The 12,824-nt window shown below is 41.5% G+C and overlaps 1 protein-coding gene across 1 annotated transcript in view; it reads left to right on the top strand.

Annotated features, from left to right (window-relative positions):
- LOC106586829 (calcitonin gene-related peptide type 1 receptor) overlaps positions 1-9,048 on the top strand; it is a 45,292-nt gene extending 36,244 nt beyond the window's left edge. Inside the window, exons 5-13 of the mRNA XM_014174533.3 lie at positions 768-880; positions 1,266-1,357; positions 1,971-2,097; positions 2,770-2,923; positions 3,314-3,374; positions 3,643-3,709; positions 5,013-5,231; positions 8,068-8,109; positions 8,771-9,048. Of these exons, the coding sequence (XP_014030008.1) occupies positions 768-880; positions 1,266-1,357; positions 1,971-2,097; positions 2,770-2,923; positions 3,314-3,374; positions 3,643-3,709; positions 5,013-5,231; positions 8,068-8,109; positions 8,771-8,992 (1,097 nt within the window). The 3' untranslated portion in view covers positions 8,993-9,048. The remainder of the gene's footprint in view (positions 1-767; positions 881-1,265; positions 1,358-1,970; positions 2,098-2,769; positions 2,924-3,313; positions 3,375-3,642; positions 3,710-5,012; positions 5,232-8,067; positions 8,110-8,770) is intronic.
- Positions 9,049-12,824: the final 3,776 nt, after the last annotated feature.

Below are 12,824 nucleotides of genomic sequence, written 5' to 3'. Positions count from 1 at the left end.
GCTAAAGTTCCTGGGGAGTGGGGACCCACCTTTTATGCAGGTTTTCATTTCAACCTGTAACTCCCATAAAAACTGCTGAATTAAATGTAAAAAAAATGTAACATTGAATCATTACAGCTACTTCACGTGTTATGTTCTGTCTTGGAATAATTCTAAAATAGCAGATTCAAGGTATTCCAGTTCATTGGTTCCCTCGAACCAAGCAGATATAAATAAACCACAGGTTTTGTTCTAGCCCAGCACTAACACATCTGTTTCAAATAATCCTAATCATATTCATCAGTCGGGACCACAACCAGTTTCATCTGGTGTATTAGTGCTGGGCTGGAATAAAAGGACTGGAGTTCTACACCCCTAGTCTAATGGGGTGATATCATTGGTAGTGAAATCCAACATACAGTGGATCCTCCAGGATCAATATTGAGAAACACTGGGTTTGAGGCAGACACAGCAATCCTTCCTCCTTCCAGGCTAGTTTGGTCATTTTGAGGGGTAGTCCCATCCTTTTTTATCAAATTCCTTTATTTTTTCTTTTTCCATTTACTTTTCATTTAATTCAAGTCCCAGAGGCTTCAGAAACTAAGTCGCAGAGGCTTCAGAAACTATGTTGCTTTAAAAGAACTTGCAAATTATATTACTGCGAGGAAAGATTACATTTTCTGAAAAAGGACATGTTTTGAAGATGAACTTCAGATCTCTGCATTTTGAAGCCTGTATCTGATGTGGTTAGAGTTTCATCTCCTACATTTTGATGTAATGCTCTACAGAAATGGTGACAAAAATCTGCAGTGAGAACGGACACTGGTTTCTGCATCCCGACAGCAACCGAACGTGGACTAACTACACACGATGCAATGAGCACACTAAGGAAGGCAGAATGGTACGTCACTGTCTGAAACATTTTTATTCATCTTCTCAATTAGACAATATTTTACAGTGCAAAGTCAAAAGAATATCAAATGCATGTTCTAGTAATTCAAAAACAATTGCTTGCTGCATGTGAGGAATGTTATTTTGCTCTCCTAGAGAAACTTGCAGATTGCTATTTTGATTGAATGGACATAAAGCATTTGAAAAAGACATGTGGAGATAGTATTTGACTAAGGCTTTGAGCTCTCTGCTCTGTGATTATCAGGGCTATTTGACTATAACTAACAAGGGCATTTTACATTGATTATTGAGTGCATTATGTAGTGAAATAGGGTGTTAGCCAGGCTAACACATGCTAGGATAATATAAGGCTTATCGTGTCTACTCTCTTCCAGACTGCCATGAATTTATTCTACTTGGCTCTCATTGGCCACGGCTTGTCACTGATATCCCTATTCATTTCCCTGGGAATATTTTTCAATTTCAAGTGAGTATAAATTAACCAAACAATATAAATAATTAAATACTCAAAGGCTTTGTTCCTCGGTCTGTTTTTATTCACAGATAGCTGATACAAATAACTTTTCACCTTGTGTTTCTGTTTTTAACTCCACAATGACAACGTCTACTCCTTTTCACCTTGTGTTTCTGTTTTTAACTCCACAATGACAGCGTCTACTCCTTTTCACCTTGTGTTTCTGTTTTTATCTCCACAATGACAACGTCTACTCCTTTTCACCTTGTGTTTCTGTTTTTATCTCCACAATGACAACGTCTACTCCTTTTCACCTTGTGTTTCTGTTTTTATCTCCATAATGGCCACGTCTACTCCTTTTCACCTTGTGTTTCTGTTTTTATCTCCATAATGACAACGTCTACTCCTTTTCACCTTGTGTTTCTGTTTTTATCTCCATAATGACAACGTCTACTCCTTTTCACCTTGTGTTTCTGTTTTTATCTCCATAATGACAACGTCTACTCCTTTTCACCTTGTGTTTCTGTTTTTATCTCCATAATGGCCACGTCTACTCCTTTTCACCTTGTGTTTCTGTTTTTATCTCCACAATGGCCACGTCTACTCCTTTTCCCCTTTCGTGTAGGAGTTTGTGTTGCCAAAGGGTCACTCTACACAAAAACCTCTTCTTCTCCTTCGTTTTGAACTCGGTCATCACCATCATCTGGTTGACCGCTGTGGCGAATAACCAGGAGCTGGTACAAAGAAACCCTGTGAGTTTATGGGTGGGTGGGTGGATGGATGGATGGATGGATGGGTGGGTGGGTGGGTGGGTAGGTAGGTAGGTGGGTAGGTAGGTGGGTGGGCGGGTGGGCGGGTGGGCGGGTGGTAGATAACATGTGTTTGTATATAAATAATTGTATATCTATATTAAAATATGTAATGTACATCATACAGCCAAACACCAATGTAACGGTAGGACACACACTGTTAATTTGCTGCCGCATTTATAGATATTCATTTATAGATATTTAGCCCAGAAAAACTACATGACGTGGATCCAAATTGATAGTACTTATTTTTGCGTTCGCTAGGTAGCGTTAGCTAGCGCCAGTCAGCTGTACCTGTGTCAAAACTCAGCAATTTTTTATACTATAGTTTGTTCTCCATCTTCTTTTTAAATCGTAAGCCAGAGTGTTTTCAGCACTTTTATTTCCATGACTGATCAAAACTCATTTTCTCATGCTCTCGCTTGTCTCTCTGCATCAGACTTTATGAGCAATATGTTAAGAACACTAACTCACAATAAAATCACAGTATCGAATCGCAATACACATAGAATCGTGAGAATCTCAATAGATATGGTATCGGCACCTAAATATGGTAATGATGTCGTATATATCGTGAGGCCTGCCCTAAATTTCACCCCATGTTCTTTTTTCTAGACAAGCTGTAAAGTGTCCGTGTTCATCCATCTTTATCTGTTTGGCTGCAACTACTTCTGGATGCTCTGTGAAGGGATATACCTGCACACCCTCATCGTTGTTGCCGTGTTCGCTGAGAAACAGCACTTGATGTGGTACTATCTCCTCGGCTGGGGTAGGTTTTTCGGGGATGTTGTACTATCTCCTCGGCTGGGGTAGGTTTTTCGGGGATGTGGTACTATCTCCTCGGCTGGGGTAGGTTTTTCGGGGATGTTGTACTATCTCCTCGGCTGGGGTAGGTTTTTCGGGGATGTTGTACTATCTCCTCGGCTGGGGTAGGTTTTTCGGGGATGTGGTACTATCTCCTCGGCTGGGGTAGGTTTTTCGGGGATGTGGTACTATCTCCTCGGCTGGGGTAGGTTTTTCGGGGATGTGGTACTATCTCCACGGGTGGGGTAGATTTTGGGGATAACATCCTATCCCTTATAGGATATGAAGTTTGATGTTATTTCATGGAAGTAGCATTGTTTGTCACTAACAAAGGATGTCTGTTGTTGTTTTTCAGGCTTTCCTCTAATTCCAGCATCTATACATGCGATCGCTCGCACTTACTACTACAATGACAAGTGAGTTACTTTCAATGCTTTTTCCCTTAATTGTTTATTGATCATTCCTTAAACTACAAGCTATTTATACAGCACAATGCCAATTTCTTGTCATTAGTTTCTATGACAGCTACCAGTATTCCCTACCCTGTATCGATTGCCTTCTAGTGCTTTCAATTAAATGTTTTATTCATATTTTTCTTGTAAGCATCTCCTTTTAAATTGAATTTCAACAATAAAAGAAGGTGGCAGACCCTGAATGCCTGATTCGTCTCTCTCCCTCCTACAGTTGTTGGATAAGCTCCAACACTTCACTCCTCTACATCATCCATGGGCCCATCTGCGCTGCTCTGTTGGTAAGTCTGTAATACAGTTAGGTTCATGCAAATGAAAAACTAGATTCTGGCGACTGTTGAGTGCAATCTTGGATAAAAAGGGGGTGCAGTGTACCAGAATGTTGTTTTAATTTTAAAGGGATAGTTCAGGGAAATTACATATTTAGTTTCCTTACATTGAAAGCAGCCTATGGACAAGGAGAGACTGAAGTTCACAGTTTAGTATTGTTAAATTGGCCAAGTAATATCTACGTAATAATTTCACAGAACTATCCCTTTAATTTACCTGCAGTTTGGCCTCAACGGTTGGTCCCTCTGTGGACTGACCCGCCCATGAGTCATTTGGCAGAACAACATGTCACTGGTCACCCTTCAAAGGAAACCGGCAAATCAAGCATCCTCTTGTGCTTTGCAATTATTATCTGTGGGTCCAATCTGGTACACAGCTGCATCGTCTTATCAGGTGTGCTGGTGTTTCTTTATTTTGAGGACTTCTGCATGATGTGCTACCTTGTCGTGCTGCTACTCCAGTTTCAACTGTTCTGCCTGCAGCTATGGAACACTGACCTGTTCACCGGACGTGCTACCTTGCCCCGGACCTGCTGTTTTCGTCTCTCTCTCTCTCTCTCTCTCTCTCTCTCTCTCTCTCTCTCTCTCTCTACCTACCTACCGCACCTTCTGTCTCGACCTCGGAATACTCAGCTATGAAAAGCCAACTAACATTTACTCCTGAGGTGCTGACCTGTTGCACCCTCTACAACCACTGTGATTTTTATTTGACCCTGTTGGTCATCTATGAAGAACGATCTGGCCTTAATAATTGCCATGTATTCTTATAATCTCTACCCAGCACAGCCAAAAGAGGACTGGCCACCCCTCAGAGCCTGGTTCCTCTCTAGAATTCTTCCTAGGTTCCTGACTTTCTAGGGAGTTTTTCCTAGTCACAGTGCTTCTACATCTGCATTGCTTGCTGTTTGGGGTTTAAAGCTGGGTTTCTGTAAAAGCACATCTGCTAATGTAAAAAATGTCTTAAAAAATACATTTGATTTGATTTTATGTTTTCTCCTTGTTTGGTCAATACGAGAATTGTAATGGTGATTATGTGAATCCACTCTCGACATCAGTGATTCAGAAACTTAAGAATTACCCATAATTCACAATTTTCCAACATCAAGAAGTGAACACACTGTTGCTAACAGTCCTGAACAGTATGTCTTATATTTTTCCTGTATGGTGATTCCGGGTCCTTTGGATAAGCATGTCCTCTAGACTGCTAATATTATTCTGACTAATTTGTCAGTTTTCTCTCTCCTTCTCTTTCAAGGTGAACCTGTTCTTCCTGTTGAACATTGTGCGTGTCCTGATCACCAAGTTGAAGGTGACCCACCAGGCTGAGTCCAGCCTCTACATGAAGGCCGTGCGCGCCACCCTGATTCTTGTACCTCTCCTGGGCATCCAGTACGTCCTGTTGCCCTACAAACCAGAGGAACGGGTCTCCTCTGAGATCTACGACTACATCATGAACATCTTAATGCATTATCAGGTAAGACTATGTATTCTCTGCTAGTTACCCCAGCTCAGTGAAATGATACATTTCTAGGCTTACAGTAATATATCTTCCATCTTTCCAACCGAGGTTAGAATTCATTTCTATGTAAAATGCCTTCAGAAAGTATTCATACCCCTTGACTTATTCCACATGTTGTTGTTACAGCCTGAATTCAAAAGTGATTAAATATATACACTATATAAACAAAGGTATGTGGACATCCCTTCAAATTAGTGGATTCAGCTATTTCAGCCACACCCGTTGCTGACAGGTGTATAAAGTCAAGCACACAACCATGCAATCTCCATAGACAAAAATTGGAAGTAGAATGGCCTTACTGTAGAGCTCAGTGACACATTGTGGCACCGTCATAGGATGCCACCTTTCCAACAAGTCAGTTCTTCAAATGTCTTCCCTGCTAGAGCTGCCCCGGTCAACTGTAAGTACTGTTATTGTGAAATGGAAACATCTAGGAGCAACAACGGCTCAGCTGTGACATGGTAGGCCACACAAGCTCACAGAATGGGACCACCAAGTGCTTAAGCGCGTAGCGTGTGAAAATCATCTGCCCTCGGTTGTAACACTCACTACCGAGTTCCAAACTGCCTCGAGAAACAATGTCAGCAAAATAACTGTTTTTTGGGAGCTTCATGAAATGAGTTTCCATGGCCGAGCAGCCGCAAACAAGCCTAAGATAACCGTGTGCAATGCCATGCGTCGGCTGGAGTTGTGTGAAGCTTGCCGCCATTGGATTCTGGAGCAGTGGAAACGCGTTCTCTGGAGTGATCAATCACGCTTCACCATCTGACAGTCCAATGGACGAATCTGGGTTTGACGGATGCCAGGAGAACGCAACCTGCCCCAATGCATAGTGCCAATTGTAAAGTTTGGTGGCTGTTTTTCATGGTTTGGGCTAGGCCCCTTAGTTCCATTGAAGAGAAATCTTAATGCTACAGCTTACAATTACATTGTAGACGATTCTGTGCTTCCAACATTGTGGCAACAGTTTGGGGAAGGCCCTTTCCTGTTTCAGCGTGACAATGCCCCCGTGCACAAAGCGAGGTCCATACAGAAATGGTTTGTTGAGATTGGTGTGGAATAACTTGAATGGACTGCACAGAGTCCTGACCTCAACCCCATCGAACATCTTTGGGATGAATTGGAACACTGACTGCGAGCCAGGCCTAATCATCCAACATCAGGCCTGACCTCATTAATGCTCTTGTGGCTGAATGGAAGCAAGTCCCCGCAGCAATGTTCCAACATCTAGTGGAAAGCCATACCAAAAGACTAGAGGCTGTTATAGCAGCAAAGGGGGGACCAACGGCATATTAATGCTCATGATTTTGGAATGAGATGTTCGACGACCAGGTGTCCACATACTTTTGGTCGTATAGTGTATATATTTTTTTACCCATCTACCCCATAATGACAAAGTGATTAATCATAACGCTTTGTATTCTGGAAATCAAGTTCATTCCTTTGCCACATTTTTTTGCAGTTTTTGTTTACTGCCTTATTACAAACAGGATGCATGTTTTGTAATAGTTTTATTATGTACAGGCTTCCTTCTTTACACTCTGTCAGTATTGTGGAGTACCTACAATGTTGTTGATCTATCCTCAGTTTCCTCACAGCCATTAAATGCTGTAACTTTTTTAAAGTCATCATTGACCTCATTGTGAAATCCCTGAGCTGTTTCCTTCCTCTCCGGCAACTGAGTTAGGAAGGACGCCTGTATCTTTGCAGTGACTGGTTGTATCGATACACCCTCCAATGTGTAATTAGTAACTTCACCATGCTCAAAGGGATATTCAATGTCTGCTTTTTTATTTTGACTCATCTACCAATAGGTGGTCTTCTTTGCGAGGCTTTGGAAAACCTCCATGGTTTTTGTGGTAAAATCTGTGTTTGAAATTCACTGCTCGACTGATGGAACTTTCAGATAATTGTATGTGTGGAGTTGAAAGATGAGATAGCTACTCAAAAATCATGTTAAACACTTATTGAACACAGAGTCCATGTAACTTATTATGTGACTTGTTAGGGACATTTTTACTCCTGAATTTATTTTGGCTTTCTATAACAAATGGGTTGAATATCTATTGACTTAAGACGTTTCACTTTTCATTCAGGATGTAACACAACAAAATGTGGAAAAAGTCAAGGGGTGTGAATACTTTCTGATGGCATTGGATATGTGTGTTGTTCGTAGTCATTTGGCAGATGTTCTTGTCCAGAGTTACTGTCTATAAGCGCATCAAACACATTAATCTGAAGCCGCCGTCTCTCACTGTGTTCCCTATTATTGGCTTGTGAGTATTTATGAAGACCAGGTCGACGCCTTTTAGCTCCTGCATCTTTATCCCATGGCCTGTGGAAGACTGGCAGGAAGGAAAACATAAGTCACTGCCTGGGAGGGGAGGGTTGAATGCTGCAGCTTATGATGGGGAGGTGCAGTTGGAGCGTTCTGGGGCCAGGCTGAATCAGCTCAATAAATCATACAACACAACGTCTTTGTCTCTCTGTCTCTCTCTCTCTGTCTCTCTCTGTCACGCTCTGTCTCTGTCTGTCTCTGTCTCTCGCTGTCTCTGTCTCTCTCTTTCTCTCTCTCTCTTTCTCTCTTTGTCTCTCTCTTTTGCTCTCTCTCTGTCTCTCGCACTTGTTTTACATGCTCCTCAAAAGACCTGCTGCCAAAATGCATGAAAGTAGCAAAATCAGCATTCTGCCCCATGCCTCAACAGTTTTTTGTTGTTTGAGAACTTGAGACATTCTCCTCAGGAAGTGATGATGCATTTATCACCTGACTGGGCTACACATTTTTTTTCAGGGGCTGCTGGTCGCCACCATCTTCTGCTTCTTCAATGGAGAGGTACGTTTCTTACCCGCAATCATGTCCATCAGGTTTTCTGAAATCCCAGATAAAGAATTCTAGGTTGGATGATTCCCTTGCCAGCCTATTCACTGGGCATTTTGGGACTGTTTCAGGAATTTTGCAACCCTCTCCTCCCCCTGTATCTCCTTGTCCTCAGCCCTCTGTGTGTATAAGCCGAGGTTAGGACACTTCCTCTTTGCAAACCCTCCCCGGGAGTTGACCTGGGGATGTATCTTGGGACGTTGACCTTCCAGAGCATTGCATGGGAGCGTGTGAGCCTCTGGAGAGGATTCTTCCAGACTAGAGATCATGAAAGCATCGGCAGGCATCCAGAGACAGTCAAGGGACAGTCCATAGAGTGGTAGCAGTGCTGGAGAGGGTTTTGTACCAAAGTAGTAATTTTGGTTTGGATTTGGTTTGCTTGACCCTTTACCTCCTTTGACAGCCATGCTTCACAAAACACATGGAGAGGACAAGGGTCAATATGGTCCTTGTAAATGACTGGAAGATGGCTAGGCAAATACTGTATGAAGATTCATGGATGGTCTTGCAATTAGGGTTAATTCATTCTTAGTCAATCATGAAAGTAAATCATTGCTAATTTTATTCATGTATTTTCTGTGTACTGAATCTTATGGTCCACATTGTGTCTTGGCAGGTGCAAGGGGTTCTGAGGAGACATTGGAACCAGTACCGTATGCAGTTCGGGAGCACCTTGACCCACTCGGATGCCATGCGGTCCGCCTCATACACAGCCTCGTCCATCACCGATGTCCAGGGCTGCTACAGCATCGACAGCAACACAGAACACTTGAATGGCAAGGGGGGCTGCCTTGACATCGAGACCTCCATCTTAAAATCGGAGAAGCCGTTTGCCTGAAGAAAGGCTAACTCTGCTGCGTATTTGGGAATGAGGGGAGGGGTGGGGGGCTGCAGCGTGTTTGGGAATGAGGGGAGGGGTGGGGGCTGCAGCGTGTTTGGGAATGAGGGGAGGGGTGGGGGGCTGCAGTGTGTTTGGGAATGGAGGTTGGGGGGGGCTGCAGCATGTTTCGGAATAGGGGGGCTGCAGCATGTTTGGGAATAGGGGGGCTGCAGTATGTTTGGGAATGGAGGTTGGGGGGGCTGCAGCGTGTTTGGGAAAAGGGGGGCTGCAGCATGTTTGGGAATGGAGGTTGGGGGGGCTGCAGCGTGTTTGGGAATAGGGGGGCTGCAGTATGTTTGGGAATGGAGGTTGGGGGGGCTGCAGCATGTTTGGGAATAGGGGGGCTGCAGTATGTTTGGGAATGGAGGTTGGGGGGGCTGCAGCGTGTTTGGGAATAGGGGGGCTGCAGTATGTTTGGGAATGGAGGTTGGGGGGGCTGCAGCATGTTTGGGAATGGAGTTGAGGGAAGGGGGGGCTGCAGTTTGTTACTATGGTTACTGGGTTACTGTCACACAGCGAGGTTGGAGAACTGAACTGTCCTCCTGATATTTGCTGCATAAGCACCCCTCCAAAAAAGAAGGGATAAACAATAGAAGCATTATACACACTGAAAAAAACTACATTTGCTACCTTCGATTAACATGTTTAAATGGGCACTTAAATCATTTTATCTGCCTTGTGAGAATCACTATTTTTCAAGTATCCATGTTCTAAGATGCTGTTCCACTTTTCAGAGGAAGCCAAGTGTATATATTCTGATTATTTGTCTTAAAGCATTTAAATATTAGGCAGTCCTTTCAACATGACTGTACAAGTCAAAAGGAGGTTTGACAATCCAAATTATGATATTATCAGTTTAGCTAAAGCTTGGATGTTTGCCAAAAATATTATTTGTGACTTGCTTTGTGCCAAACCAAGAATCGCTGTTGTCGGTTATTTTTTACACATTACAAGCATACCACTATGAACTCTGAGGCTATGTTCTGTTTTCCTCTAGTCTAGCTGAATCTAAGCTAAAGTTGAGGACAAGGTTACGCTTGCATAAACTACACACAAAGCAGGGTTTCCATTATGAAAATGTGTCGCTGGAAATTTGACATGCATATTTTAATTTAATGGATCTTCGAGACATTTACTGGACCCATATGCATTGGGTGCGTAACCTGATTAGAGCGTCCACTCACTGTGCTCAGAATTACAGAAATCACATTTAGATTATTGTAATTAATCTGAACAGAACATGCAAGTTGAGGATGCAATGACGTGTGTCCTTACTGCACACTTTGAAGATGTTAGCATAACTGTCCACATTTACTTTTCCTCAGCCAACAAGATGAGTAACGAACAGCTAAATCACGAGCTAGCATATGTATATGTGACACGAGAGTTTCCAGTTTGGGGAAGCAAATGTTCACAATAAAAAATACACCTTTATAATTAAGCATTCCATGCATCATTGCATTTGTAGACTTACGTAAGATAGTCTACATTTCATAATGTGATGAGTAGATTGGATAGTCATAATTTAAGCTAATAACTCAATCACTGTCCGCAAAAAATACATTTCAATGAATGGCAGAGTGTGTATTGAATTGCCTGGGCAATATACGTTTCTTCTTTCTGGGAAAAACACATGTCATGCAATTCTACTACACTTTATTTGACTGGAGACATTAGCAGCATCTTTTTTAATACGACAAATTACAGGGTAGGCTAGTCTGCTGACACTTCCAAACAGATCAATAAAAATAACCCTGTCCAATATAATAGGCTTATGAGAAGGGGAGACACAAATAGAATATGACATCTATCCAGAGAACCTTACAGTAGTGAGTGCACACATTTCTGTATTGGTCACCTGTGGGAATCAAACCCACAACCCAGGTATTGCAAGCACCATGCTCTACCAACTGAGCTACACAGGACCTTATGATGTTAAAGCCTGCCTTCCGTTCCCTATGTATTTGAATGGCGAATGGGAAGCGCGCTACAATTACCAGTTGAGAAAAAAAAATAGTAACTCTTTTTAATTGTGACCCAAAATCAATTTTTAATGCACGATTGCATTTAGAATTGTTGTGCAATTACTGTGTTTATAAAAACGCGGTCTAACAGATTTTCCACTCAAAGGTTCTGTATCTGTATGCTGTGTGTGTGTGTGATAAATAAGATACATTGCGAATATACACACGCGGCAATTTAATTCCACTAAATTAGGCAAATTAGCGCATAGACTTATAAGCATGACCGGTGAAATGTATTTACATCAATTGGTATTTCCATTAATGAATAGGCTAAAAAGCATTATTTTGAAAAATATATATATATATATCTTCTCCCAGACAAGTGGCCGGTGCCAATTTTATTTATTGACTTTTGTATATTTTTAGCCCCCAAAAGCCGGCTATTACCAGCTAACGGAAACCCTGACACAAAGATACAGTACAGTCACTTTTTGGTGCTTAATAACTTGTGGAAAGTTACAAGCTTTGCCATAATCAATTATTATCATTTATGCCAATATCTGTCCTGTACAACTGAATGTTACTTCAATGATGAAATTTGGTTCTGGCACTGTTTTAAATATATGGAATAATTATACATAGGATCAACCTTACATTCCCCTCAGTGATACTTATACAGTTTATTCAGTATGTTCATATATTACACATCATTTCCTCTTTGGATCATTCATTTGGATTTCACAACTTTATTAAAATAATGTTTTCATCCAAATGCTAGAACCGTCTCACAATCAGATGATGTAAATATGTTGTAAATCTTGCAGGGGGTGGGTGCTGTGTTTTGTGAATGTGCAGTGTATATTAACACAGTATTTATGGGTGTATGTGAGGAAATGAAATAGTAAGCAGCTGTCTTATGTAGCAGTGTGTGGAAGGTTGTCAGGGGGTTCACTTTTTTGTTTGTACCATTTTGATGCTTTTGTTGATGTTAGAGGAAGCACGATTATTAGCGTATGGACCTTACCCATCGGTCAGACATTTAAATGAATGGTCTTTGTGCCCTTTCTGTTAGCTTTGCACAAGGGTACAAACAAAGCCACACCTCCATGTTGCCTGTGCCCTCCGATGGAGGGTGAATGATGCCTGAATTGCATCTGTAATTTCCTTTGGAGTTGTTTTTTGCCTGTTTTTTGTAGAAAGAGGAACAGGCATCTACCACTAGAACGTTATTCAATCATAATCATACAGTGACCATTGGTAACTAAATGAACACCATGACACTGCACAAGCGTGTGTATAGGACCAGAACACATGTCGGTACCAACTCTCAGATACATCTGCATATTAGCTAGCTGTACTTATGGCAAGTGAATTAAATGCATCCTGATTCGTAACATTTGTCAGAATGTGACACGGACTGCAGGACAGTTTCTCACTAAAGGACTTAATTAATCTGATCTTAAAACTGTATTCAAATCCGTTTTCATATTGGACGACTTTGATATTTCAAGTAGCACTTGCTACAAAGTATTTTCAAGGACAATGTTTGTATTGTATGTTACAACTGTACTGTATATATATATATATATATAGTCTACACACCCTGCCTCCACTCTACTGTATGAAAGTCATTTGTACATGTTTTATTCTTTGGATGTGGAAATATATATTTGTGTAAAATCAATTTTTCTCTCTGATTTTTATCTGAATGTATATCAGACATTCATACATTACTAGCAAATCACTTTTTGATATTCTCTATTTCAACAGACAAAATAAGATACACTTTTTGAATTGTCTCATTTTGATCGGAAAGTCACATGTCC

Source organism: Salmo salar, chromosome 25 (genome assembly GCF_965601325.2).
Source record: "Salmo salar chromosome 25, fSalSal1, whole genome shotgun sequence".
Classification (NCBI taxonomy): domain Eukaryota; kingdom Metazoa; phylum Chordata; class Actinopteri; order Salmoniformes; family Salmonidae; genus Salmo; species Salmo salar.
This window is presented reverse-complemented; position numbering and strand designations above follow the sequence as displayed.